The sequence below is a fragment of the Cannabis sativa genome, chromosome 9 (assembly GCF_029168945.1).
Source record: "Cannabis sativa cultivar Pink pepper isolate KNU-18-1 chromosome 9, ASM2916894v1, whole genome shotgun sequence".
NCBI lineage: Eukaryota > Viridiplantae > Streptophyta > Magnoliopsida > Rosales > Cannabaceae > Cannabis > Cannabis sativa.
The window spans coordinates 60,710,533-60,734,324 of NC_083609.1; the positions used below are offsets into that span (position 1 = coordinate 60,710,533).

At 34.8% G+C, this 23,792-nt stretch overlaps 3 protein-coding genes across 4 annotated transcripts; 2 read left to right on the forward strand and 1 right to left on the reverse strand.

Moving 5' to 3' along the window:
* Window positions 1-434: 434 nt before the first annotated feature.
* LOC115722113 (uncharacterized) lies at window positions 435-2,186 on the reverse strand. The gene is made up of 2 exons (XM_030651234.2): window positions 2,036-2,186; window positions 435-1,918 (listed from the first exon to the last, which is right to left on the reverse strand). The coding sequence occupies exon 2, from the start codon at window positions 1,775-1,777 to the stop codon at window positions 599-601; it is 1,179 nt and encodes a 392-aa protein (XP_030507094.2). The 5' UTR covers window positions 1,778-1,918; window positions 2,036-2,186; the 3' UTR covers window positions 435-598.
* A 6,017-nt stretch (window positions 2,187-8,203) lies between these two features.
* Window positions 8,204-15,166, forward strand: LOC115721945 (protein SPA1-RELATED 2). 2 transcript variants are annotated; one of them, XM_030651053.2, is made up of 8 exons: window positions 8,204-8,499; window positions 9,073-10,672; window positions 11,217-11,374; window positions 12,110-12,956; window positions 13,136-13,282; window positions 13,698-14,003; window positions 14,114-14,173; window positions 14,279-15,166. In XM_030651053.2, exons 2-8 carry the CDS (start codon window positions 9,170-9,172, stop codon window positions 14,468-14,470), a joined length of 3,213 nt encoding a protein of 1,070 aa, XP_030506913.2. In that variant the 5' UTR covers window positions 8,204-8,499; window positions 9,073-9,169; the 3' UTR covers window positions 14,471-15,166. The 2 variants fall into 2 exon arrangements, with proteins under 2 accessions (XP_030506913.2, XP_030506912.2); XM_030651052.2 differs by having other exon boundaries at window positions 8,273-8,499; window positions 9,052-10,672.
* A 1,208-nt stretch (window positions 15,167-16,374) lies between these two features.
* LOC115722998 (coatomer subunit beta-1) lies at window positions 16,375-20,658 on the forward strand. Its single transcript, XM_030652395.2, has 4 exons — window positions 16,375-18,659; window positions 18,947-19,459; window positions 19,991-20,076; window positions 20,176-20,658. The coding sequence occupies exons 1-4, from the start codon at window positions 16,614-16,616 to the stop codon at window positions 20,378-20,380; spliced, it is 2,850 nt and encodes a 949-aa protein (XP_030508255.1). The 5' UTR covers window positions 16,375-16,613; the 3' UTR covers window positions 20,381-20,658.
* The last annotated feature ends 3,134 nt before the right edge of the window (window positions 20,659-23,792 follow it).

A 23,792-nucleotide genomic window follows, 5' to 3' on the forward strand; every position in this document is an offset into this window, starting at 1 on the left:
TCTTAAATTATAAGATTTTTGTTGGAATAAGTTTTAGATGAGTGCAAATTACAATCTGTTTTTATCTTTATATCTCAAATCGTGTTCTAAAATATTTTTTGTTTTAAAAGAAATATATAACAATAGTGGTTATAGTTACAATATGATATGTAAAGTTTTGACAAATTATAAATAATTTATAGTTTGTTTCTTATATTATACTTTATCACACATGTTTAAAAAAATTTAAATATACTTTTGATACTATAAATTATTTAAAATTTTTCAAAAATCTACAATAATAATTTTTTAAATATAATAAACACACCTATAAAAAACTTATTAAAAAAATTCAATATGTATTTTGGAATACAAAGATTTAAAAAAAAAAAAAATTGTAATTAACACTCCACTAAATTTCATTAAACTTCATGGCTAACAAAAGATTCTTGTAATCAATCTAATTTAAATAAAAATTAATTTAAAAATCAACAAATCTTATATTCTCGGTCAAGGGGAAGCTAAAAATAATTTATAAGTGATATTTTTTTCTTGAGAAAATATTTTTATCTATAAATATTTTCAGTTATATAAAGCCTTAAACTTCTAAGTCTTATTCTTATTCATGTGAATTCAATTCAGACTTATTATGATCTCTAAAAGCAGCCATGAGTTCATCTGCATCATCTTTGAATTTCAACACAAATTTTTCCAAGAACTGAGCCTCAGAACACACCAACATAGTATGAAAACTAGGACCATTCTTAAACAACTTTTTCATCTTCAAAACCTCCAAAACCTTGTACCTAGGAATCACCCTTCCCTCCATGCTAAACATCAACAATGCAGGCGATCGAATCAACCTTAACTTGTTGAATTTCGCCGTGTTCAAGAAGAAATCAACTCCAAACTCCAACTTCTTGTTAGATGTTCTAAGCAAATGTGGTGCTCTTCTAAACATTTCCAATGATTCTTCCTTGGAAAACCCGAGATTACCAAGAAGCTCGAATCTTTTCTCGAGCGTTTGTTTGCTTAGGCCCCCGGCTGCATGGAGTGCATGGGGAAACATAGTTGAACCGAGCGAAACTCCCATGTCCAACACTCTACAAACAAGCTCTCTAAGCTCGGTTTCTTGCATAAGGCAAATGCGAGGCTCTTTCTTCAATAACGAAACGAGTTGAGGCCCAACGACGCCACAACTCTCTAAAAAGGCGCGATTAGCCAATAACCTTTGAGGGTCTGCCCACAAAATCCATCTACTTCTTAAAATTCTCATGAAGTCTTTACCTTTTGCATCATTTCCCAAAATGTCTTTGAGAATTTCAATGCTTGGCACTAACTTCTTCTCCAAGCTTCGCGCCAATACCGTTGGATTCTTCGAAATGAACTTGCCCAAATCATAACCATCCATTCCCAACTTCCCCAAAGCTTGGAGCTTTGGTCTGAGTACCTTATCAACATCAGAAAACAAGATCTTGGGTGAGCTTAGAATCAAAGATTGAATGTGTTTTTCTGATAAACCATGTTCTAGGAGAAGCTTGTGAGCTGATTGAAGCTTATGAGGGGATTTAAGTGATGAGAAAGGAACTGAGATAGCAAAGGCTTGAGCTTTAGTGAGTTTGAATGTATGTATAAGGCAATTGACTAGAGCTAAATTAGAGTTTTGGATTGTTGGGGGTGAAATTTTAGATGAGAAAAAATGACAGAGAATACTTCTAGTTGGGTTGTTGGGGGTGAAATGTTCCAAATTGAATAGTGAAGAGGAGATTAAACGAGAACAAGTTACATGGGCCACCATTGAAAGGAAATTTCAATGAACAAAACTAAACACAAAAAAAGTTTCTTAGAGGCATTTTGTCAAACACTTGGTGTGCCTATCTTCAAGTGATTGGCTTTATGTTTTTGTAGCAGCATATTCACCATTGTTACAATCCAAAATCTGTTCACAACACATAAAAGTTACATTAAAAAATCTGATACATATAACAATGTAGAGAATATGATTAAATTAAGGGAAAAAAGATTATTTTCTCTAATCACATTGAAGAAAACCAACCTATCTTGGAGGAGGGTCTTTCTACTCAGATTTTCACAATGAAGAGAATGAGTTAGAGTGCTCTATCTTTTAAAATGAAGCAGCTGAGTATTAGTGGTTCAAGTACTTTTTATAGATAACACTTTATGATTGATCAGTGATATTTTTTAAAAATTATTTTATTAAATTATATAATACCTTAATTATACCAACATTAATATAACACTAAAGGCTCGTTTAGAATGCCGTATTAGGTCGTATTGTATTGTATTATATTGAATTAGATTATACATTATATTTTTATATAATACTATGTCAAATTTTAAGTTATACTAAAATATTATATATTTAAGTGTCCATAAAAATTAATGCCACATATAGTTTTACATAAAAATATTACATAAAATACAATTCAATATAATACAATACAATACAATACCACCTAATACGGCGTTCCAAACGAGCCCTAAAAAGTATAAATAGTACTATTTAGCAATTCTTTTTAAAATATCTTCTAAAATTCCACTTTTTTTTTTACCTTAAATTTTATCTTCTCTATATTTTTTACATATCATTAAAATATTATACTTTTAAATATTTTTATTAATTAAATAATAAAAATAAATAAACAAATATATATTTAAAGAGAAAAAAATAAATAAATCATTGAAATATGTTTAACTTGCCACTTTACCTAAATGTAGTTAAAGAAATGAAGTGAGTTATTATACAAATACATTTCACATATTTAAAGCACTATAAATAGAACATTTAGCTATATTATTTAGCTTTAGAACTAAATATTAATGAACTATGGTTCACTACAAGATAAAATATTAATTGAACTATGGAAAATGCCAATTTTGTCACTATTATTAATTGTGGAAATTTACATAATAATTTTTATAATAATTTTTTTTTTTTGAATAAAGATGCAAAACTTTATTAGATATCCAAACGAATTACATCCATCAACGTAGCAGGGGCATTAGATTCCCTGTACATACAATCAGCATAAGAAACGGAAGCTCTAGCAAGATGGTGAGCTACACGATTCGCAGATCGTTTTATAAAACATAAATCAACATCACACAAGTTTGAAAGCAACGATTGACATTCAGTGACACAAAAACCAAATGTTGAAGAAAAGGAAATTGAACTCCTAACCGCTTGTATGGTTACCAAGCTATCAGACTCAATCACCACATTTGAGAGATCATTATCCTTCAACCAACTCAGCACTTCTTTCAAACCCAAAGCTTCTGCAAACTCAGCAGAAACATTCCCGCAAAAGCTGCTAGATTTTGCCCAAAGCAATCTTCCTTCATTATTTCTAGCAACCCAACCGAAACCATAACGATTTTGACTCTCGAAAATAGCGGCATCAACATTGATCTTAATCGTATTTCCAACGGGTTTTGTCCAAAGCTCACCCCCCCTCATTCGGTTTCAAATTGAATTGAGAGGGAACAAAAGTTTTGTCTTGAGCGTATTTCCATTGATTAAGATTACCTCCAGCTAATGCCAATATATAACGAGAAGTCCTAGAATTACCTTTCCAAACTTGGTCATTGCGGGCTTGCCAAATAGCCCAGCAGAGCATCACGACTAACCTCAGATTATCATCATTCCATCGAGCAGCTGCTGCAACAAACCAGTTGCCAAAGGTCTGATCTGCAACAACTCCGGACGCCAAACCAGCAGCAAACCAGCAGGTGTACGCCCGAGGACATGAGAGCAGAGCATGAAAAGCAGTTTCTGCTGCATTTTGACACCTCGGGCAGGTTCTTTGCACACTCACATGTCGAGAAATAAGTTGCACTCTTGTAGGTAAGCAGTTTGTCAAGGCTCTCCAAACAAGATTAAGTGCTTTTGGAGGCACTTTAATCTTCCAAAACCGCTGCCAGAAACAGGTATCAACATCGGCAATGCTTTCATTTTTCTGATCTTGCTGAAACTTATAAGCTGAGCTAACAGTATACTCCCCCGATTTATCAAAGCCCCAGTGCCATTTATCCGCACCAGCAGAATAAAACAAAGGTATGCTTAATATTTTTTCAGCATCTCTATTATTGAAAACATCCCTTACAATCTCTTCATCCCATTTCCTATCTCCCATAACCATTAATGAATCAACATTTTTGTTAATAATGGATTGACTCACCGTGGTTACATAAGGATTAGAGCTGTCCGGAAGCCATGGATCTTTCATTATACTCACTCCCGTACCAGGTCCTATAGCAACACGAGATCCCGATTTAACCAAATGCTTAGCTTCTAATAAACTCCTCCAAATAAAGCTTGGATTAGAACCAATCTCAGCATCCAAGAACGATCCAGAAGGATAGTACCTAGCCTTAAACACTCGGGCTGCCAGCGAGTGAGGACAAACCAGCAGCCTCCAGCACTGTTTACCCAGTAAAGCCATATTAAAATCCCTGAGATTGCGAAAACCAAGTCCCCCCCGATCCTTGGGAATGCACAAACGATCCCAACTCATCCAATGTATGCAATTAACCTTTTTATTCGAAGTACGCCACCAGAAATTACACATTAACTGCTCCATTTCTTGACACATTCCTTTAGTCAGCAAAAAAACATTCATTGCATAGCTAGGAAGAGATTGAAGAACTGACTTAATTAGGATCTCTTTTCCAGCACGAGATAGAGAAATATGAAATTATCACTTCTTTTTGGTAAAATTATCACTTTTGTTTTACAAAAGTAACACATGTAGTTATTTTTGTTTTCTATATATAAAGAAATTGCAAACTAATTTTTAGGTATATATATTTATTACTGAATATATTATAATTATAATAAGGATTCTCTTTTTAAAAAATTTAAATAATTAATAATACTAGGTTTTCGAAGACACAAATGAGGTCGGGACTGGTTTTGTCGCACGTGGCTGTGATGGCCGATTAATTGAGGCGTTTTCAACTATTTCTTCTATCAGTTGCCGACCCGAAATTGCAGAGATTCTAAGTGTCAAAGAGACACTTAGTTGGATAAAGAAAAATAACGAGTCAAATGTCATTTTAGAGACGGATTGCATTTTAGTTGTTCAAGCTATTCTTAGTTCAGTATCTATGCCTTCTATTTTTGGTTTATTTGTTCAAGATTGTCAACTTATTTTATCTTCTTCAAGTAATGTTTCTATTGGTCATGTTAAGCGGTCTGCTAACAAAGCCGCACACTGTATGTCACGTGGTGCTTGTTATTGGTCAGGTCATCATTTTACTGAGAGTGATGTTCCTCTTGCTCTTCAGTCTATTGTTTTAGCGGATGTTTCTGTCTAATAAAGATTATTTTCATTCAAAAAAATAATAATTAATAGTACTAAAAATAAAATTTAAATAGTGAATAATACGTGTAGCTTTATTTTAAATTTTATATTTAGTACTATAAATTATTTAAAATTTGTCAAAAATGAACATGATGACTACTATAATTATAATATAAACTGATTAAAAAATTAAAACTCAATATATCTAAGTATCAAAAATAAAAAACGCAAGGATGAAGAATAATACCTGAAGCTCTCTTTATATATAAATAAAATTTACACGTGATCTTAAATAATTACAACATACGCAATTATAATAACAAATTAAATTAAAAAAAAATGAATATCAAAGTCTACAAAAACGACTAGTGAAGGAAATTTAACCCGCGGGTACCCACCCCAAATGGGGCGGGGTGAGGTGCAATTTCATATATCTACAGTGGGTTCGGGATGGGGTCGGGGTAATACTACCCACTCCATATTTGATTCAGATATATAGTTTTCTAATTATTATGTATTAAAGTTACTGTACTTACAAGGTTGACTATTAATCTTCCCTAATTTAATGTGTAATAAAGACTCTTTAATAGGTAGAATATTTGTTTATTTTAAAATCAATATCTTAATTTTTATTTTCATGAGTATTGTTATGAGGTAATTATGGTGCCTAGCATCACGATGAAGTGTCATTTTATAATTGATTAACGATTTTTTTTAATATTTATTAAAATAAAATAAGTGAGACTCGATATTGAATTGCACCAATAACGATATTATAAAGGTGCTCGGTACTACGAGTGCTTTTTAGCATTTCTCTTTTGAAATACATTACATTATTTTCTCATACCCAATGAAAATTTCCTTACCCCAAACACATCGAGGAATGGATTTGTAATGTCCCCGCTTCAAGCCTCCATTGGGTCCTTACACCCCACGGAATGATGGCTCTTATACACGAGTACGGCACTCTGGTTGCTTTCTGGATTGACGACTGACCCTACAGACCAACACGAGTATTTTCAGCGTGCTTTGTCCTCACTCGCACGCTTCCTGGGAAAACTTCCCAAGAGGTCACTGTTACGATTATTCTGTTTATTACGCAAGTGTACGTATCAAGTAGTATCTCACGGAAGTGAGGTCGAACCACAGGGAATTGGATTAAGTACTACTAAACTATACTTATGATTCTATTTGGTAAAATAATGAGTTTGCAATTTTAAAAGTAAATAACTCAGAAATTAAAGAGAAAATAAAACGAAGATTAATCAAGATGAGAGATTAGGGAGGTGAATCCTGTTGATAAGCTACCTATGTCAATGCCTAATTGCTATCCTTATCTTAATGTGAAAGACAGATTATAAATTAACCTAACTCTTTTCAGATCTTTTAGGTTCTAAATAATATGTTCTCTAATTAACTTCTTAATTAGATCAACACAAAATCAGCATTAAGCAATAATCTATTAGTCACTAGGCTATGTAAATACTTTCGTTTTATATCAAAACCTAGACTATCTAAATTTTAGCATTCCTAATTCTCACTTTTCAGATTTCGAATTAGGATCATAGAGCATGTAAAAGGTGATCAAGCTTGCACAAGAAATTAAACACAAATAGAGATAGTATTCCCACATAAGATGAAGGAATGGCAATTAATTATTAACTAGGCATAAACTTAAACAACAATCATCATCCTCCCTTATTGGGAAATTTAGTTCATAATAACTCTAAAAATATCCATGATTAATTCAGAAATAAAAACAAACATAAAGATGAATAAAAAGGGTAAAAGAAAGAAACTAGAAGGTGGTATCGCTCCGGGTCTTCAAGATAGCTTCCTCTCCACTTTGCCTCCACTATTAGGTCTGTTTTTGCTTAGATCTGACCTTCAATGTCGTATTCCTTATATAGGGATGAGTGGTGAACCTCCAATTGAGTGAAAAATCAAAATTAGGTCAAATCTGCGATTTCCGTACATAGTCGCGACTAGCATTTAAGCTGGTCGCGACTACAGGCAAAACTCGAAAAACCGAGTTTCTGCCTAACTTACGAAGTCGCGACCAGGGTCGCGACCTGGCTCTCTGAAGGTCGCGACTACTGATGCTTCAGGAACCGAATTTTCCAATTTTTTCCAAGTTTGTCCCAGTTTTTCGCCATTTGACTGAATTCGAACTTTAACACCCCGGGAACCTGAAATAATGAAAATCAAGCGTAAAACTGCTCCAAAAGACACCAATAGACGAGATAATGCTAACTTTAAAGACCCGAAATATAGGTTAATTATAACCTAACAGTCACCCATCCTAAAATTGCCCCAGGTCAAGCACGCTTAACTGTGGAGTTCTTTCGAGATGGGCTACCGAAAAACAAGATGCACCTTGTTGACATAGGTAGTACCAATCAATCCATTTAAGCACTCTTCAACTGTGTAGTCCCATACCTACACAGTCTCAGAATCATCCTACTTGACCTTCCCAAGACGGTGTGGGATTGCACAGCTTACCCGGTGTTTCCCCTTACGGATTACGGGACTACTGACTGTCACAGGATTAAGCGGGGCGAAGACGGGAATAGGATATAAATAGAAAACAAAGACGGAATTGATGTCACATTTATTTGTTCTCTAATTTATAAGTATTTTAAGGGCTTATTATCTACCCAAATTTCATTTTAAAAAAAAACCCTTTAACCCTTCAAGAGGTTCACTTCACTACATACATTTCCAAGAAATCACTGACATAATTGTTTTTCTATTTATTTATTCTATGGATTTTATTTTATTATCTCTTATTGAAAGAAAAGAAGTCGGTTTCTTTCCTCTTTATCCACCTTCTTCCTCCAAAATTAATTTTCTAAATTCTAATCATTAAATTCCCAAAATAATAATAATAATAATAATAATAATAATAATAAAAAAATGAAATGTGAGGCTGCAATATATTTATTTATTTATATTAAATTTTGTTTCTTTGTTTCTGGTAAATAACATATACGTTTCCTTCTTCTGTATCTTTCTATCTAATATCTATCACTTTATTGATTGTGTTTTTTGGATTCTTCTTCTTTCTCCACTGCTTTCACTTTTCCTCTTTTCCCTTCTCTTTAGGGTTTTTGCGTTTCTCCATCTCTGTAAATTCACCTTCTCACTCCCTTCACATTGCTTTTTCATCCTTTTTTGTCCGATTGAATTCCTAAAGGTATGCCTTTTAATTTAATTTGTTTGGTTGCCGAGGAAATTGAAATGAATTCTTTTGTGATTTGTGTGTTTGAGTTGGTTCTCTTTTTGTGAAATTGAATTGTGTATTTCTTCGTAACCAACCGGAAGATTGAATTGCTGTTGTTAATTGATCGATCATGATAGTTAGTACATGGTTATTAGCTGTGTTATTAAATTTGTTGATTGTAAAATTGAAATTGACATATTATTGGTTTGTGGTTGGATTTATATGTTTTCTAGCTAAGATGTTAAGATGAATATTTTCAATTTTATTTTTGGGAAGTTCTTTTTTAATTTGTTTGTATTGTAATTTGACAGTGTGGTTTACCCCTATGCAGAAGTGTTTAGTGTTGAGATTGGTTGGTTTGGGAGTTTGGACTGATAGTGCAACTCTTGTTTTAGTGTAGACATATTATTGGTTTGTGGTTGGTTTATATGTTTTCTAGCTAAGATGTTAAGATGAATATTTTCAAAATGTTTTTATTTTTTTTGATAATTGCTTTTTTAACTTGTTTGTATTGTAATTTGGCAGTGTGGTTTTTTCCCTGTGCAGAAGTGTTTAGTGTAGAGATTAGTTGGTTTGGGAGTTTGGACTGAGAGTGCAACTCTTGTTTATCGAAATTAGTGAATGAGTTTTGGTTAGAAGGAGCATGGATGATGAAGTGGGGGAGGAGGTTCGTCCACTGGGCACTGTTGAATGTGGACACCTCCAAGGCAAAGAGGTCGAATTTTTTATGAAATCAACAGGAGAATTGTTGAACTCGCAGGAGATGCTACTGCCAGGTGAGAACGATTATGGTAGGAGCTCGCATCAGGAATTTGAAGAACTGTTAGATGGTAAAAATGTACAGAGTTTAAACCATGTAAATACACTAGAAACCCCGTACGATAGCTGTCCTCGCACAATGGATGATGCTGGTGTTTCAGTGGAAGAATTGACTGTGAGAAATGTCAATGGGTCTAATTTAACTATTGTTGGGACATCAGCTAATTTAGGAAGGGTGCAGACTAGACAAACCCAGTGGCAACATCTATACCAATTAGGAAGTGGTTCAGGCAGTGGAAGTTCACAATCAAATATTGCATATAGGGATAACGGCAAGAGAACCACAAGCGGTTTGGATGATGCGGGTTACTCATCTTTCAATGACTTTCTGGCACAAAAGGCATGTGATGATAACCACAATGAAGTTGTGGAGGAACCTAGAAATTCTGAAAATAGGGTGATATTAGGTAATGCTCCGGGTTCGGGTTCTATCCGAACAAAGATTCTATCTAAATCTGGATTTTCGGAGTTTTTTGTGAAAAGTACCTTGAAAGGCAAGGGGGTAATATGTAAAGGCCCGCCAAAAGTTGCCTTTCATCCCGAGCCTAGAGTAAAGAGTAAATCCAGGCTTGGTATTGGAAGTGTGGCAGCTCCTGACACATCAAAGGGTCTGGATTCCAAAATTGTTAATCCACCTTCCTATGAGTTGAAAACTAGGTCTAGGGCTGGTGGTTCTGATTGTAGTGGAGTCAATTTGAGAGAATGGCTCAAGGTTGGGGGCTCTAAAGTTAACAAAGGGGAGCGCCTGTATATTTTTCGACAGATTGTGGAACTTGTAGATCATTCTCACTCTGAGGGAGTTGCCTTGCAGAACCTAAGTCCATCTTATTTCAAGTTGTTGCCTTCAGTTAAGGTCAAGTATGTTGGATCACCTGACAGGAAAGAGGTATTAGATAGTGCAAATGATCAAGATCCTTCTCACTCTGAGAAAAGTTTGCATAGGAAGAAGAGGCCAGTGGAGCAGAATACTTTTGCCTCAATTGGAATTGTTTCAAGTGCAAAGAAACAAAAGTTCATTCAGAATGCAAGAGGTCTTAAACAGTGGCCCCAGTTTCCTTCAAATTCAGGCTTTAAGCAAGAAAATGCAAATGCCAGTCACATTAGCATTACAGAGCAAAAAATTACCTATAGTGAATCAGGTGAATTAGTCACAAAACATGGAACGGAAAGCAAGCCTAGTAGCCCCCCAGCCTCTAATGCAAGAGAACAGATGACATATGCAAGTGAGCAGTTGGAAGAGAAGTGGTATAGAAGTCCCGAGGAACTGACTGAGAGGAGCTGCAAAATGTTATCAAATATCTACTCTTTGGGTGTTTTTTTGTTTGAGGTATGGAAATTGTCACACAGCAAATTTTTTCTCTTCAATTGAAGCATGGTTGACATGTACAGGCGCAGGCACTTAGATGCACACTTGGTTGCATCTACCATCTATATCCTGCTGATAATGTGAAGTATAGATGCACACTTAGATTCTTTCATTTTATGTGAAGTATAGAGGTACTGCATAATCTCATTATTGTTGCAGTGTTATATAAATTCCAGCTTTTATTTATTTATTTTATCGGAGATTGAATTTTCCCCCTCAATTTTATGGTTGTAGACATCTTTTTTGCACTTTGAGCAGGTTAAAAACATCACTGAACATTTTTTTCTTCCTGATTTCAATAAGAATTGGATCTTTTATAGAGCTTCACATTTCAGGAAGCAGCCATGTCATTTGTTTACTTTTTATCCTTATTCTTGATATCTCTTTTTTCTACATTGTGAATGTTTCCAATTTCAGAGAAGCAACTAAGAGAACTGTTTTATTCTACTGTACTTATTTTCCATTAGTTTTTTCCCTGAGGGTTTAATTGGGCCATATCTTTCAGTTACTTGGTCATTTTGATTCGGATAGCACACTGGCCACAGCTATGTCGGATTTGCGGTATAGGATTCTTCCTCCAAGTTTTCTTTCAGAAAATCCCAAGGAAGCTGGATTCTGTCTATGGCTACTTCATCCCGAACCATCATCACGCCCAACAACAAGGTCTAAATTCTTGTCTATGATAAATTTGAAGATGGGAAATAGTAGCTGTTTCAGATGAGATGAGATGTGTATATTTTCTTAATAAAACTCTTAAGATTTGCTAAGGCATATTGCCTTGGTGAATATTCTTGATGTATTAGAAAATAATTTTGATTGATAATATTACTAAATTCCTTTTCTGTGATATGAGCTTCTGAAATGGCTTTGTTAACAATTAGGCTATGGTAATTTGCAGGATATTAGAATCCTCATAAGTTGGTTCCTCATCTCTGAGTATTGATTTGTGATCTGATAAATTGTCAAAATTTGCAGCACATATATAGATGACTCTTTGTAGAATATGACTATATGAGAACTAACTTTTCTATACCCACCAATCCCCAATTCCATAACATGGTGAATGTCAATATGTGCTTTCTGGTTGCTACTAAAAGTAAACCATACTCTCAGGTCATTAAGGATATATTTCAGGTGTGCAACAGTTAGTCCTCTGTTTCGGAAACTAGTCTTCAAAATTGCCCTACTATGGTCACTCATGAACGATAATGCAAATTGCGAACCTCTTGACCTGTGTAACTGGATTCTTGTTCTGTTAATATGCAGTTTGGCTGTCAATTCCTGTGCTTCTGCTATTTATTTATTTATTTTTTTGTTTCCTTATGTTTTGGAAGTCTTGGACATGTGGTAAATTTGGGTACAATGTTCTCAGTCATTGGTTGTTGCTTTTGACTACAGGGAAATCCTGCAATCTGAAGTAGTTAAGGGATTGCAGGAACCATGTTCAGAGGAGTTGTCTTTAGCTATTGAGCAGGATGATGGCGAATCAGAATTATTATTGCATTTCCTCGAGTCATTACAAGTACAGAAGCAGAAGGATGCCTATAAGTTAGTGGAAAGCATACAGTGCTTAGAAGGAGATATTGAAGAAATCGTGAGAAGAAACCCTTCCAAAGAACACTTGGCTCATTCTTGTTTGCTTGTTGACTCCTTTGTGCACGGAAGGACAAATGTATTTACTCACAGAGAGCCTTCCAGTTCAGATAAACTTTTTCAATTGTCCACACTTTCTAACACAAGTGAATCAAGATTGATGAAAAATATTAGTCAGCTTGAAAATGCGTACTTCTCTATGAGGTCCAATGTTCAGCTTCCCGAGACTGATGCAGCATTGCGCGAAGATAATGAGTTATTGAAAAATCGGGATAATTGGCATTTGGCACAAAAAGATGAAGAGGAACAGAATCCAAGTTCAACTGACCGCCTGGGAGACTTTTTTGATGGGTTGTGCAAGTATGCCCGTTACAGTAATTTTGAAGTGCGTGGAGTCTTGAGAAATGGGGAATTTAGTAATGCTTTGAATGTGATATGCTCCTTGAGTTTCGACAGGGATGAAGACTACTTTGCAGCTGCTGGAGTTTCAAAGAAAATAAAGATATTTGAGTTTAATGCTCTCCTTAGCGATTCTGTTGATATTCATTATCCAGTGATTGAGATGTCAAACAAATCAAAGATCAGCTGTGTTTCCTGGAACCACTACATCAAAAACTATATGGCTTCTTCTGATTATGACGGTGCAGTCAAGGTTTGTATATCTTGTGCTATAATTATGAGTTAATATTTTAAGGGTGTTCAAGTGAAGAGCGGATGTTTGTGTGTTTTGTTTCTCTTCTTTTAGATATTATAGTGTGGGGATTTAACAAATTTGTTTTTGCTTAGTAATGCTTGTAACTTTCTCATGAAATAGTTGGCTTGAATTTTCAGTTATGGGATGCTAGTACTGGTCAGGTTTTCTCTCAATTCAATGAGCATGAGAAGAGAGCATGGTCCGTCGACTTTTCGAAAGTATACCCCACAAAATTAGCCAGTGGAAGTGATGATTGCTGTGTGAAACTGTGGAGCATCAATGAGGTATGCTCTCTCTCTCTCTCTCTCTATATATATATATTATTGCTTTCTCTTTCTCTCTCTTTATGTGTGTGTGAGAGAGAGGTGAGATAGAGAGATGTTTATGTAATGAGGCATCTAGTTTATTGAATTAGGAAGGTGTCTACATAACAAGAATAAAGTTCATTACCTTTGGATCTTTTTCTTTCACACCAAAGTAAATTTTAGCACCTAAAGAAATTGTTTGTGTGTTTGTATGATATATTCTTCAGGAATTAGAAAATGTTCCTACTGGAGTCTTTCACATGATTATACGAATAGAGCTTTAATGAGAAAAATGTATAAGGATGCTGCTGTTGTGGCCAAATATGCCTGCTATACTCTGTCACTTTTTTCTTTTCTTACCTTAATAAAAAGATACATATTTGTTTATGTGCAGAAAAACTGTTTAGGAACGATTAGGAGCCTTGCAAATGTCTGCTGTGTCCAGTTCTCTGCTCATTCGACCCACTTACTGGCTTTCGGGTCTGCAGATTACAGAACCTACTGTTACGATCTAAGATACGCTAAAACACCGTGGTGTGTATTGGCTGGTCACGACAAAGCTGTAAGCTATGTGAAATTCTTGGACTCAGATACCCTTGTTTCTGCCTCCACCGACAACACGTTAAAGCTATGGGATCTCAAGAGAAGTCATTCTGCAAATGCTTGCAGCTTAACCCTTACCGGCCACGATAATGAAAAGGTTTTATATATATACTAGAATCCTTGTAATCTTTCCCTAATGTTTGCTACTTTGCTTTGACATCCTAAACATCTCTTCCTGAGCCATTTGAAATGTTCTCTTTTTTTCAGAACTTCGTGGGTTTGTCAGTTAACGACGGTTATATAACATGCGGTTCAGAAAGTAACGAGGTACTTGAATCGACTTTCTTCTAGTTAGGAACATATTACCTCGAAAATATTGGTCAATTGCTAAATGCATCTTCTTACCTGTATTTTTCTTTTTATTTTCACCAGGTTTTTGCTTACTATAGATCTCTACCTATGCCGATTACTTCTCACCAGTTTGGCTCCATTGATCCCATTTCCGGAAAGGAAACAAACGACGACAATGGCCAATTCGTTTCTAGCGTCTGTTGGAGAAGGAAATCAAACATGGTTGTTGCTGCCAATTCGACTGGATGTATAAAAGTGTTAGAATTGGTTTAAGGGAAATTAACAAGTTGTGAGCAACCCTGTTTTTGTGGTTTCGAGCTCTTTCTTTCTCGAGCTGAAACTACCAAGTTCTGTTGCAAAAATCGAAGATTGAGTTGACATGAATGAATGAACTAAAAACCACTATGATAGTCTCCTCATCCATGTCAGACAGAAAAAGGTAGAATCATCTAAAAATTCCATTGCTGAAGGAAAAACATTAGTCGGTCAGTCAGTCGATCAAACTCGACTAAAATCGTTCATCAAAGTGAACGAGAGATGTTTATGTTGGCAATGATAAAAACGGATCTAAAAGCTTGCTTTGAGATTAGGCCGGTGCTACAAAATTTCGAAGCGAAACTAACAAAGATCAAAGTGAAATCGAGTGCGAGACAATCGCAAACGAAAAAAAGAAAACCAGGATTATGATGAAAATGGTAGTGTTTAGTAGTTGAGTTGAGGAATCAAGTTGCTTGATATTATAGAGAATATTATTATGATTTTTACTAGTTTGGGACCCTATTTGGCAATGTTCTCATATCATCTTGTTGTAGATGGATGAGGTGTTCATATTAAATTAGGTTTTTTTTTTTTTAATTGTTTACCAAGTTTATTCTCAAGGTTTGGAGGTAAATCATAAATGTTAGTGCTCAGCTTGTGTAAATTTTTAGAAGTTAAGATTAAATATATATTTTATATCTCTTGTATTTGTAAGATTATAAGAATATAGAATTTGGATATATGCTAAAAGAATTTTTAATAGTTTTTTTCTTATACAATGTTTATGATTGCTAACAATTTCTGTTAAATGTTATCTTATCTACCTAATATAACTAATAGTTTAGGAGATAAAAATTCTAAATAATTTCATTAATTTTTCAAAGATATATGTAATGGCATTCTTCCAATCAACAATAATCTATCTAATTACTTTTTTAAAATTTTACACAAAATATTTGATTTCGTTCTATTTTTTATTTTTTAAATATAATAATTAATTTTATTATTGAGAGTCAAATAATAAAAATCTCGTTTTCTATCTTTAGTGCATATCATACTCACTATTTAATTTTTTATGCTTACATTTGGTTAAAATTTTTTTTCTAAACAAATAATAACTAATATTTGTAAAATATGACAATTTTTATGATATCCCTAAAATACCCCTATTTACATCATCTCATTTACACCATCAGACCACCCATCGGGCTACCCATCGAACCATCCATCGGGCCACCATCGGACCACCCATCGGGCCACCCATCGGACCCATCGGACCACCCATCGGACTACCATCGGACCAAATCTGCTACTAATTTTTTTTTATGTTTTTGTACATACAAAAGTAGCATCAGGTGACCATCGGACCACCATCGGACTACCATCGGACCCCATCGAACTACTAATTTTTTTTTTTTTTTTATGTTTTTGCATTAAAAAAAAGTATGCAAAATTTGAGAGGGGTATTTTTGGGTTTTAGATAAAGTGGTCATATATTTTTAATGATGATATGTATTAGTTTAGAAATAAAATATTAGGTATATGTAAGTATAGAAAATCAAATTTCCCGGATTACTCTCTACAAAAGGAACAAAAAAACCCAACAAAAAAAAGAAGAGAGAATTGTCTTAGCAGCATGAAGTTGAGAAACTTGTGCTTGTGAAGATTGATCCCCTCACAGAGAGAAAAATGATTTAAGTGCAAATAAACAAAACATAATTAATAAGGAAAAAAAATAAAAATAATAACATATGAAATAATCCCTAAATACGTTTTAACTTTCATTTTTGAGTATTTATGAAATAATTGTGCTGTGCATGACTGGACCTGGATTTGGGCCGAAACAGTTGTGCTTCATCTTAAGACTTGGGCCTAAGCCCAAAACAATATTAAACCAAGTTAGTTAATTTACTTATTATTCTGTTTCCTTGTTTAGAAACGAGTGTGTTCTCAGACCAGATCTCCATTGTTGTCTTCCTTCTTCTTCTTCTTCTTCCTCTTCTCATGGTCACCATTCCCAAATCTATACATTCACAATTCTCACTTCAATTCTCTCAAATCTGAAATTTTCAGCTAAGCTAACACTACTCTAGATCTGAAAATCTGAAACTTTGAATTCGATTTTCAGATCTGGTGAACTTACTCGATCTCGACGACAATGGAGAAATCATGTACTTTACTCGTTCATTTCGACAAAGGAACTCCAGCTCTAGCCAACGAGATCAATGAAGCCTTACAAGGAAGCGAAATCGAATACAAGATCGACGCTATGAAAAAAGCTATCATGCTTCTTCTCAATGGCGAAACCATTCCTAATCTCTTCATCACCATTATTCGCTTTGTTCTTACATCTGAAGATCATACTATGCAGAAGCTTCTCCTTTTGTATTTGGAGATCATCGAGAAGACTGATTCGAAAGGTAAAATCCTTCCTGAGATGATTCTTATTTGTCAGAATCTTCGTAACAATCTTCAGCACCCTAATGAGTACATCCGTGGTGTTACTCTTCGATTCCTTTGCCGTCTTAACGAACCGGAGATCGTCGAGCCTCTTATTCCTTCGATTCTTCAGAATTTGGAGCACCGTCATCCCTATGTTCGTCGTAACGCGGTTCTCGCCGTTATGTTTGTTTACCGTCTTCCTGGTGGTGACCAAATGCTGGTTGATGCGCCGGAGATTATTGAGAAGTTTCTCACTTCGGAACAGGATAATTCGAGTAAGCATAATGCGTTTCTCATGCTCTTTACTTGTGCTCAAGATCGTGCTGTTAATTATCTTTTTACTCATATTGATAAGATTATCGATTGGGGTGAACAGCTTCAGATGGTTGTATTGGAATTGATTAAGAAAGTTTGTAGAACTAATAAGGGAGAGAAAGGAAAGTATATTAAGATTATTATATCTCTATTGAATGCACCTTCTAGTGCTGTTATCTATGAATGTGCTGGGACTCTTGTTTCGCTTTCCTCCGCCCCAACCGCGGTTAGGGCCGCGGCCAGTACTTACTGCCAGCTTCTGTTATCTCAGAGTGATAACAATGTCAAGCTCATTGTGCTTGATAGACTTAATGAGCTTAAGGCTTCTCATAGGGAGATTATGGTTGAATTGGTTATGGATGTGCTTAGAGCTCTTTCGAGTCCGAATGTTGACATTCAGAAAAAGACACTTGATATTGTGCTTGATTTGATTAACCATAGAAATGTAGATGAGGTTGTTCTTATGTTGAAGAAAGAGGTTGTCAAGACTCAGAGTGGTGAGCATGAGAAGAATGGTGAGTATAGGCAGATGTTGGTGCAAGCTATCCATACTTGTGCCATTAAGTTTCCTGAGGTTGCAAGCACTGTTGTTCATCTTTTGATGGACTTTTTGGGTGACAGCAATGTCGGTTCTGCTATTGATGTGGCTGTTTTTGTACGGGAGATTATTGAAACCAACCCGAAGTTGCGTGTTTCTATTATTACGAGGTTGTTGGATACTTTTTACCAGATTCGTGCTTCCAGGGTTTGTGCTTGTGCTCTTTGGATTATTGGCGAGTACTGTCTGTCTCTTTCGGAAGTTGAGGGTGGAATATCGACCATCAAGCAATGTCTTGGGGATTTACCGTTCTTCACAGCTTCTGAGGATGTTGAGGGTCAGGATACTCAGAAGACCGCACAGCCTGTGAATTCCACTACTGTGTCCTCTAGGAGGCCCGTGGTTCTTGCGGATGGTACCTATGCAACCCAGAGTGCTGTACTGGAAACAGCCCTGTCTCCACCGACACTTGTCCATGGCTCGGCTTCCATTGGAAATTTGAGATCTCTTATTCTCTCTGGTGACTTTTTTCTTGGGGCAGTTGTGGCTTGCACATTGACAAAGCTTGTCTTGAGACTGGAAGAAGTCCAGACATTAAAAACTGAAGTTAACAAAGCATCAACACAAGTTTTGTTGATCTTTGTCTCTATGCTTCAATTGGGTCAATCCTCAGCCCTTCCACAACCTATGGATAATGATTCTCACGAGAGGATTGTATTGTGTATCAGATTGTTATGCAATACGGGTGATGAGGCTAGAAAGATATGGCTGCAGTCCTGCAGAGAAAGCTTTGTGAAAATGCTTGCGGATAAGCAGCGTCGTGAAACAGAGGAATTGAAAGCTATGGCTCAAATATCTAATGCACAACCAGATGACCTTATTGATTTCTACCATTTGAAGAGCAGGAAGGTTAGGAAACTCGTTTATTTTCTCTCAAAGGCATTAAAAATTTTGTTTCTTTCAATATTATTCATCATCCCATTTGATTTTGTAGTTTTAATTTTCGGTTTGCACCCAATTTAACATGTCTTTCCTTGTCGAACACGGACTCATTTAGATATTGTGAACTGTTTTACAAACACATCTAATCTAAATATTGAATTTTATGTTTATGTTATTTATATGGGTTGATACACTCTGCGGTCATCTGTTTTAATATTTTTCAAGTAAGAAACATTTGTTAAATGACATTTCAGGGTATGAGCCAGCTTGAGTTGGAGGACGAGGTTCAAGATGATCTCAAACGTGCTACCGGAGAGTTCACAAATGATGGAGATGATGCAAATAAACTCAATCGCATTATTCAACTCACAGGATTCAGTGATCCTGTTTATGCAGAAGCATATGTCACAGTTCACCATTATGACATTGTACTAGATGTTACTGTCATTAACCGAACCAAGGAGACACTCCAGAATTTATGTTTGGAGTTGGCCACTATGGGTGATCTCAAACTTGTAGAGCGTCCTCAGAACTATACACTCGCTCCTGAATCAAGCAAACAGATTAAGGCCAACATTAAAGTATCCTCTACTGAAACAGGAGTTATTTTTGGTAACATTGTGTATGAGACCTCTTCAAATGTACATGACAGAATGGTCATTGTCCTCAATGACATCCATATTGATATCATGGACTACATCTCCCCTGCATACTGTGCTGATGTGGCGTTCCGAACAATGTGGGCTGAGTTTGAGTGGGAGAATAAGGTAACACCAATATCTCATTCCTCTTAAATTTATTATCGTTAACTTTTCGACATTATTTTTTAAATTAATCTGATGACTTCCTTCATGCAATTGATCTGTCTGATGTGTTAAATAGAGACTTTTCTCCTTTTTTAAAGAACTATCTACTCATATGTATTATAATGATAACTAACCTACAATTTGAATGAATTGGTGGATTATATTAACCAATTTGGCTAGTGCGTTATGGTTTGATCCTACAAAGTCTGAGACTCGAGTCCCTCCCTGAGTATCTACATAGCAATTGCTATAGTTTCCTGCTTCCTAAATATTGTAAGGTTAGGTGGGGATCATAGTTTCGAAAGGAAAAAAATGGCTAGTGCTCTATGGCTCACCTTCTCTTCTTACCTTAATAATTGTTTACATCCATTTAATGAAAGCTTAATTTTTCATAAGTATGTTGAAGCATGTTGGTCTTTAAGATCGGTTTATTACCAACCCTTTTTGATTCTAAATGTAATAATTCTATTGTGGACGATTTCTTTGATCCAGGTTGCTGTTAATACCGTTATTCAAAGCGAGAAGGAATTTCTAGACCACATCATAAAATCCACAAACATGAAGTGTCTGACTCCTCTGTAAGTTCTCGCCTTTATAACTACAAACGATCTTTTAGTTTCATTCCACCATTCATACAATCACTAACCTTTGATCTCACTGCTAAATGATGTACATAGATCTGCACTGGAAGGGGAGTGCGGTTTCCTCGCCTCCAACTTGTACGCAAAGAGTGTGTTCGGGGAGGATGCTTTGGTGAATGTAAGTATCGAAAAGCAAACCGATGGTAAGCTAAGCGGGTACATCAGGATAAGAAGTAAAACGCAAGGTATTGCTCTGAGTCTCGGGGATAAGATCACCTTGAAACAAAAGGGTGCTGCTTGACCTCCCCGAACAGACCACATTCGTCGGTTTTTGCATCTTCTCATACCCTTTTTTATCCCCTTTCTTAATCTGCCAAATAATGTTGTTATATGTTTACATGGAGATTCAGTTTTGCTATGAATTCTTTTGCCTTGTTGTTACTTCAAGTTGTTTTAATTTCAGATATAGACAAAAATATTGTTGTTACCATTCATCAAGACAGGCTTTTAAATTTTCACATCAAATTTGTAGCAATACAACATTTTTTCCCATCAATATATTATTCATAAGTTGTAATATTTTGATTAAGTTATTTTAAATCTAATTATGATTAGGCTTATGTAAGATTTTAATTGCCTAATTTCAAAAAGATTTTTAAGTATGATTTTCATTGTTCTATGTTTTCAATTCTTGATTTGACTAAAACATAGCTAAAATTTATTAGCTTTGAAAAATACAACCAAGGAAGGGTGAATTTCAAATATGGCACACAACTTTTGGAGAAAAGCTATACCAAAAATAAAAGAAAAGTAAGTAAAATTTTAAACTTTGTTTGGTTAGGGAGAAATGAGATGATAGGATTAAAAGAGTGGAGAAGAATATGTGTGGTTCTTACCATGAAATTTTATGGATTTTTTTTCTTTAATTTTATATAAGAGAAAAATATAAAAATTTACTAAATTCACTTTAATTTAAAAATTAATAATATGGTTAAAATAGTGAAAGAACAAATATTAAATATTAAGTATGCAACTTACGGATTAAGAGGGAAAAAAATACAGATCTACCGTTTTCTTAATATATTTACTGATTTGGATTTGTTTAATAAAAATACGGGTGGTTGTTTTTTCCGTTATTTTCACCACAGCTTATGCTAAGAAGATTTTTTTCTTTCATATATTTTGTTTTTATTAGGGACTGGACAAGAAATCTCCAAATGGAGCAAGGAATTTCCTAATATAAAAATAAATTTTATTTAAAAAAATTTACATGTTTAAAAATATTAAATTACATAACAATTAATATATTACACATTATTTATTTTTATTTTTTGGAATAAAAAATAATCTTTATTAGACAGAAACATCCGCTAAAACAATAGACTGAAGAGCAAGGGGAACATCACTCTCAGTAAAACGACGACCTGACCAATAACAAGCACCACGTGTCATACAGTGCGCGGCTTTGTTAGCAAACCGTTTAACATGACCAATAGAAATGTTACTTAAAGAAGATAAAATAAATTGACAATCTTGAACAAATAAACCAAAAATAGAAGGCATAGATACCGAACTAAAAATAGCTTAAAACAACTAAGATGCGATCCGTCTCTAAAATGACATTATTACACATTAAAAAATAGAAGGCATATATTACACATTATTTATTTTTTAATATACTAATTATTATACAATATAAAACTAAAAGAATCGTAAAAAACATAAATTATTTTGGGTAAAATTATAAAGGAAAAAAACAGAATATTCTAAAAAGGGAAAAATATTACAACAATCGTGGGCCTACCAATGAACATTTGTACGGCCAAAAGGGAAAATATTACAAAAATACCACTTGCCACTTACCTTCTGTACTCGCACGTCACAAACGGAGAGGATGAATGAAGCTCCATCGATGCAGTCGGCCACGCAACCATAATGAAACCAGATCGAACGTAAAACAATTTGTAAATCCCGTCGAATTTCAATAGGAAACGATCAAATCCAACGATCTAAACATAAATTTTTTAAAAAAAAGCGGACAACCGTGGAGAAACTGAAATTCAACATTTGATTTCGGTTTTTATAGTGCAATATCACTCAAACGATCGTCGAAAATTCAGATTGAAGCAATGTAAATCTGTATTGAAGATGCGGAGCTTCTCTCAAATCCAAAAAAAAAGGTATGAACTGATTTTTTTTTTCAACAATGATACACAGAATTTGTAGTTGCATTCTGGTTGATTCAATGGTGTGCAACAGGCAATTCATATGGTAAAACCAATAAACAAGAACTGATTCTGATTAAGGAAACAAGGGATACTAATAACTTTTTTTTATTTTTTTTTGCGTTGGCTTACAGTTGCATTATCGTTTGAAAATGGTTTAGAAATCATGAAGAAGTGTTATATGACAAGTACCAAGAGCTAGCATATATACAAGGTAAGATGTATGTTAATCGTAGCAAATTAGTTTTATAATAGTTGTAAATCGATCTGATTCGAATAAACATGATGAAAAATGACAATGCGTAAGAACTATGTAATTTTGGGGATATAATTGTGGTTTTTCGGTTGGTTTACGAGTTGCATAATCATTTAATAATAGTTTCATTACGTTTTTTGCGGGAATTTATTGTGGAAAAGATAGAGGACGAACGAGTTTGAGAAATGGTTAGCTTCCCAAAATTTAAATGAAGTTTCTTAATAGTTTTATTCGCGTTTCTTTGTAGTTTATTAACAACCAAAAAAATGGCAAAAATCAGGGAATCGGGACATTGTGAAATACAATGCTTGAACAAAGGAACAGAGATAGAAGTAAGTTTGTACTCTATTTCATAACATAATAAAACCGAGTTTTAAAAATTCGTTGACTCGGACTAATAACCATTGCAAAAACACGGGGAAAGGAAAGACATTCCATTCCTAGTCTTCTACAATGGAAAATTCGATGATCGAATGAATTATGAAAATTATGAAGCCATGGACACTACATTTCGCCAATTGTAACTATGAAGATTTGCAACGAAACTCAAAGATGCCCCGGAATGCAACCAAGAAAACACTCGTTTTGCAACCGAAATATCAAGTGAAGGAAGGATACCTGACCATTGAGGATAAAGGATGATCAAAGCACCGCATTTCTACATACAACTCAAACTCGAAAGACCCCGAGCTTCACAACATACCCAATGTGTGTGAATGTCATCAACAACCCAACAACAACCATCGATGCAACATTCTTTGGAAATGACAATTCATTAATTACACATAGAAGCGCCTTCCAACCAATCGAATACAATGCGCAACAACAAGACTCAACAAATCAACAACATATAATTGAAGCAAGAAATCTTGGAATTTGGGGAAGAAAGTTTTGACTTCATGGACTATGCAAAACTTGTGGCAGAGGAAATGGTTGAGCAACCGGAAAACAACAGAAAAAAGGAACCGAAATCACAGGATTATGACGAACTACTAATCACGTATCCGCATCATCCGGAAATAGAAAGAAGCACAAATATACAAAGACAAAGAAACAACTGCAGAGTGTGCTTGGTTTCTATGCAATTAGGAACAACTTCCAATTCGAGTTAAAAAATCATGTGCAAGAACATACAAGATTTGTTGTTTGGATCCAAAATGCAAGTGAGCACTAATGCGGCATCCAAACGGGCCAACAAAGTCATTCATCATTCGAAAGTACGACGTAAAGGT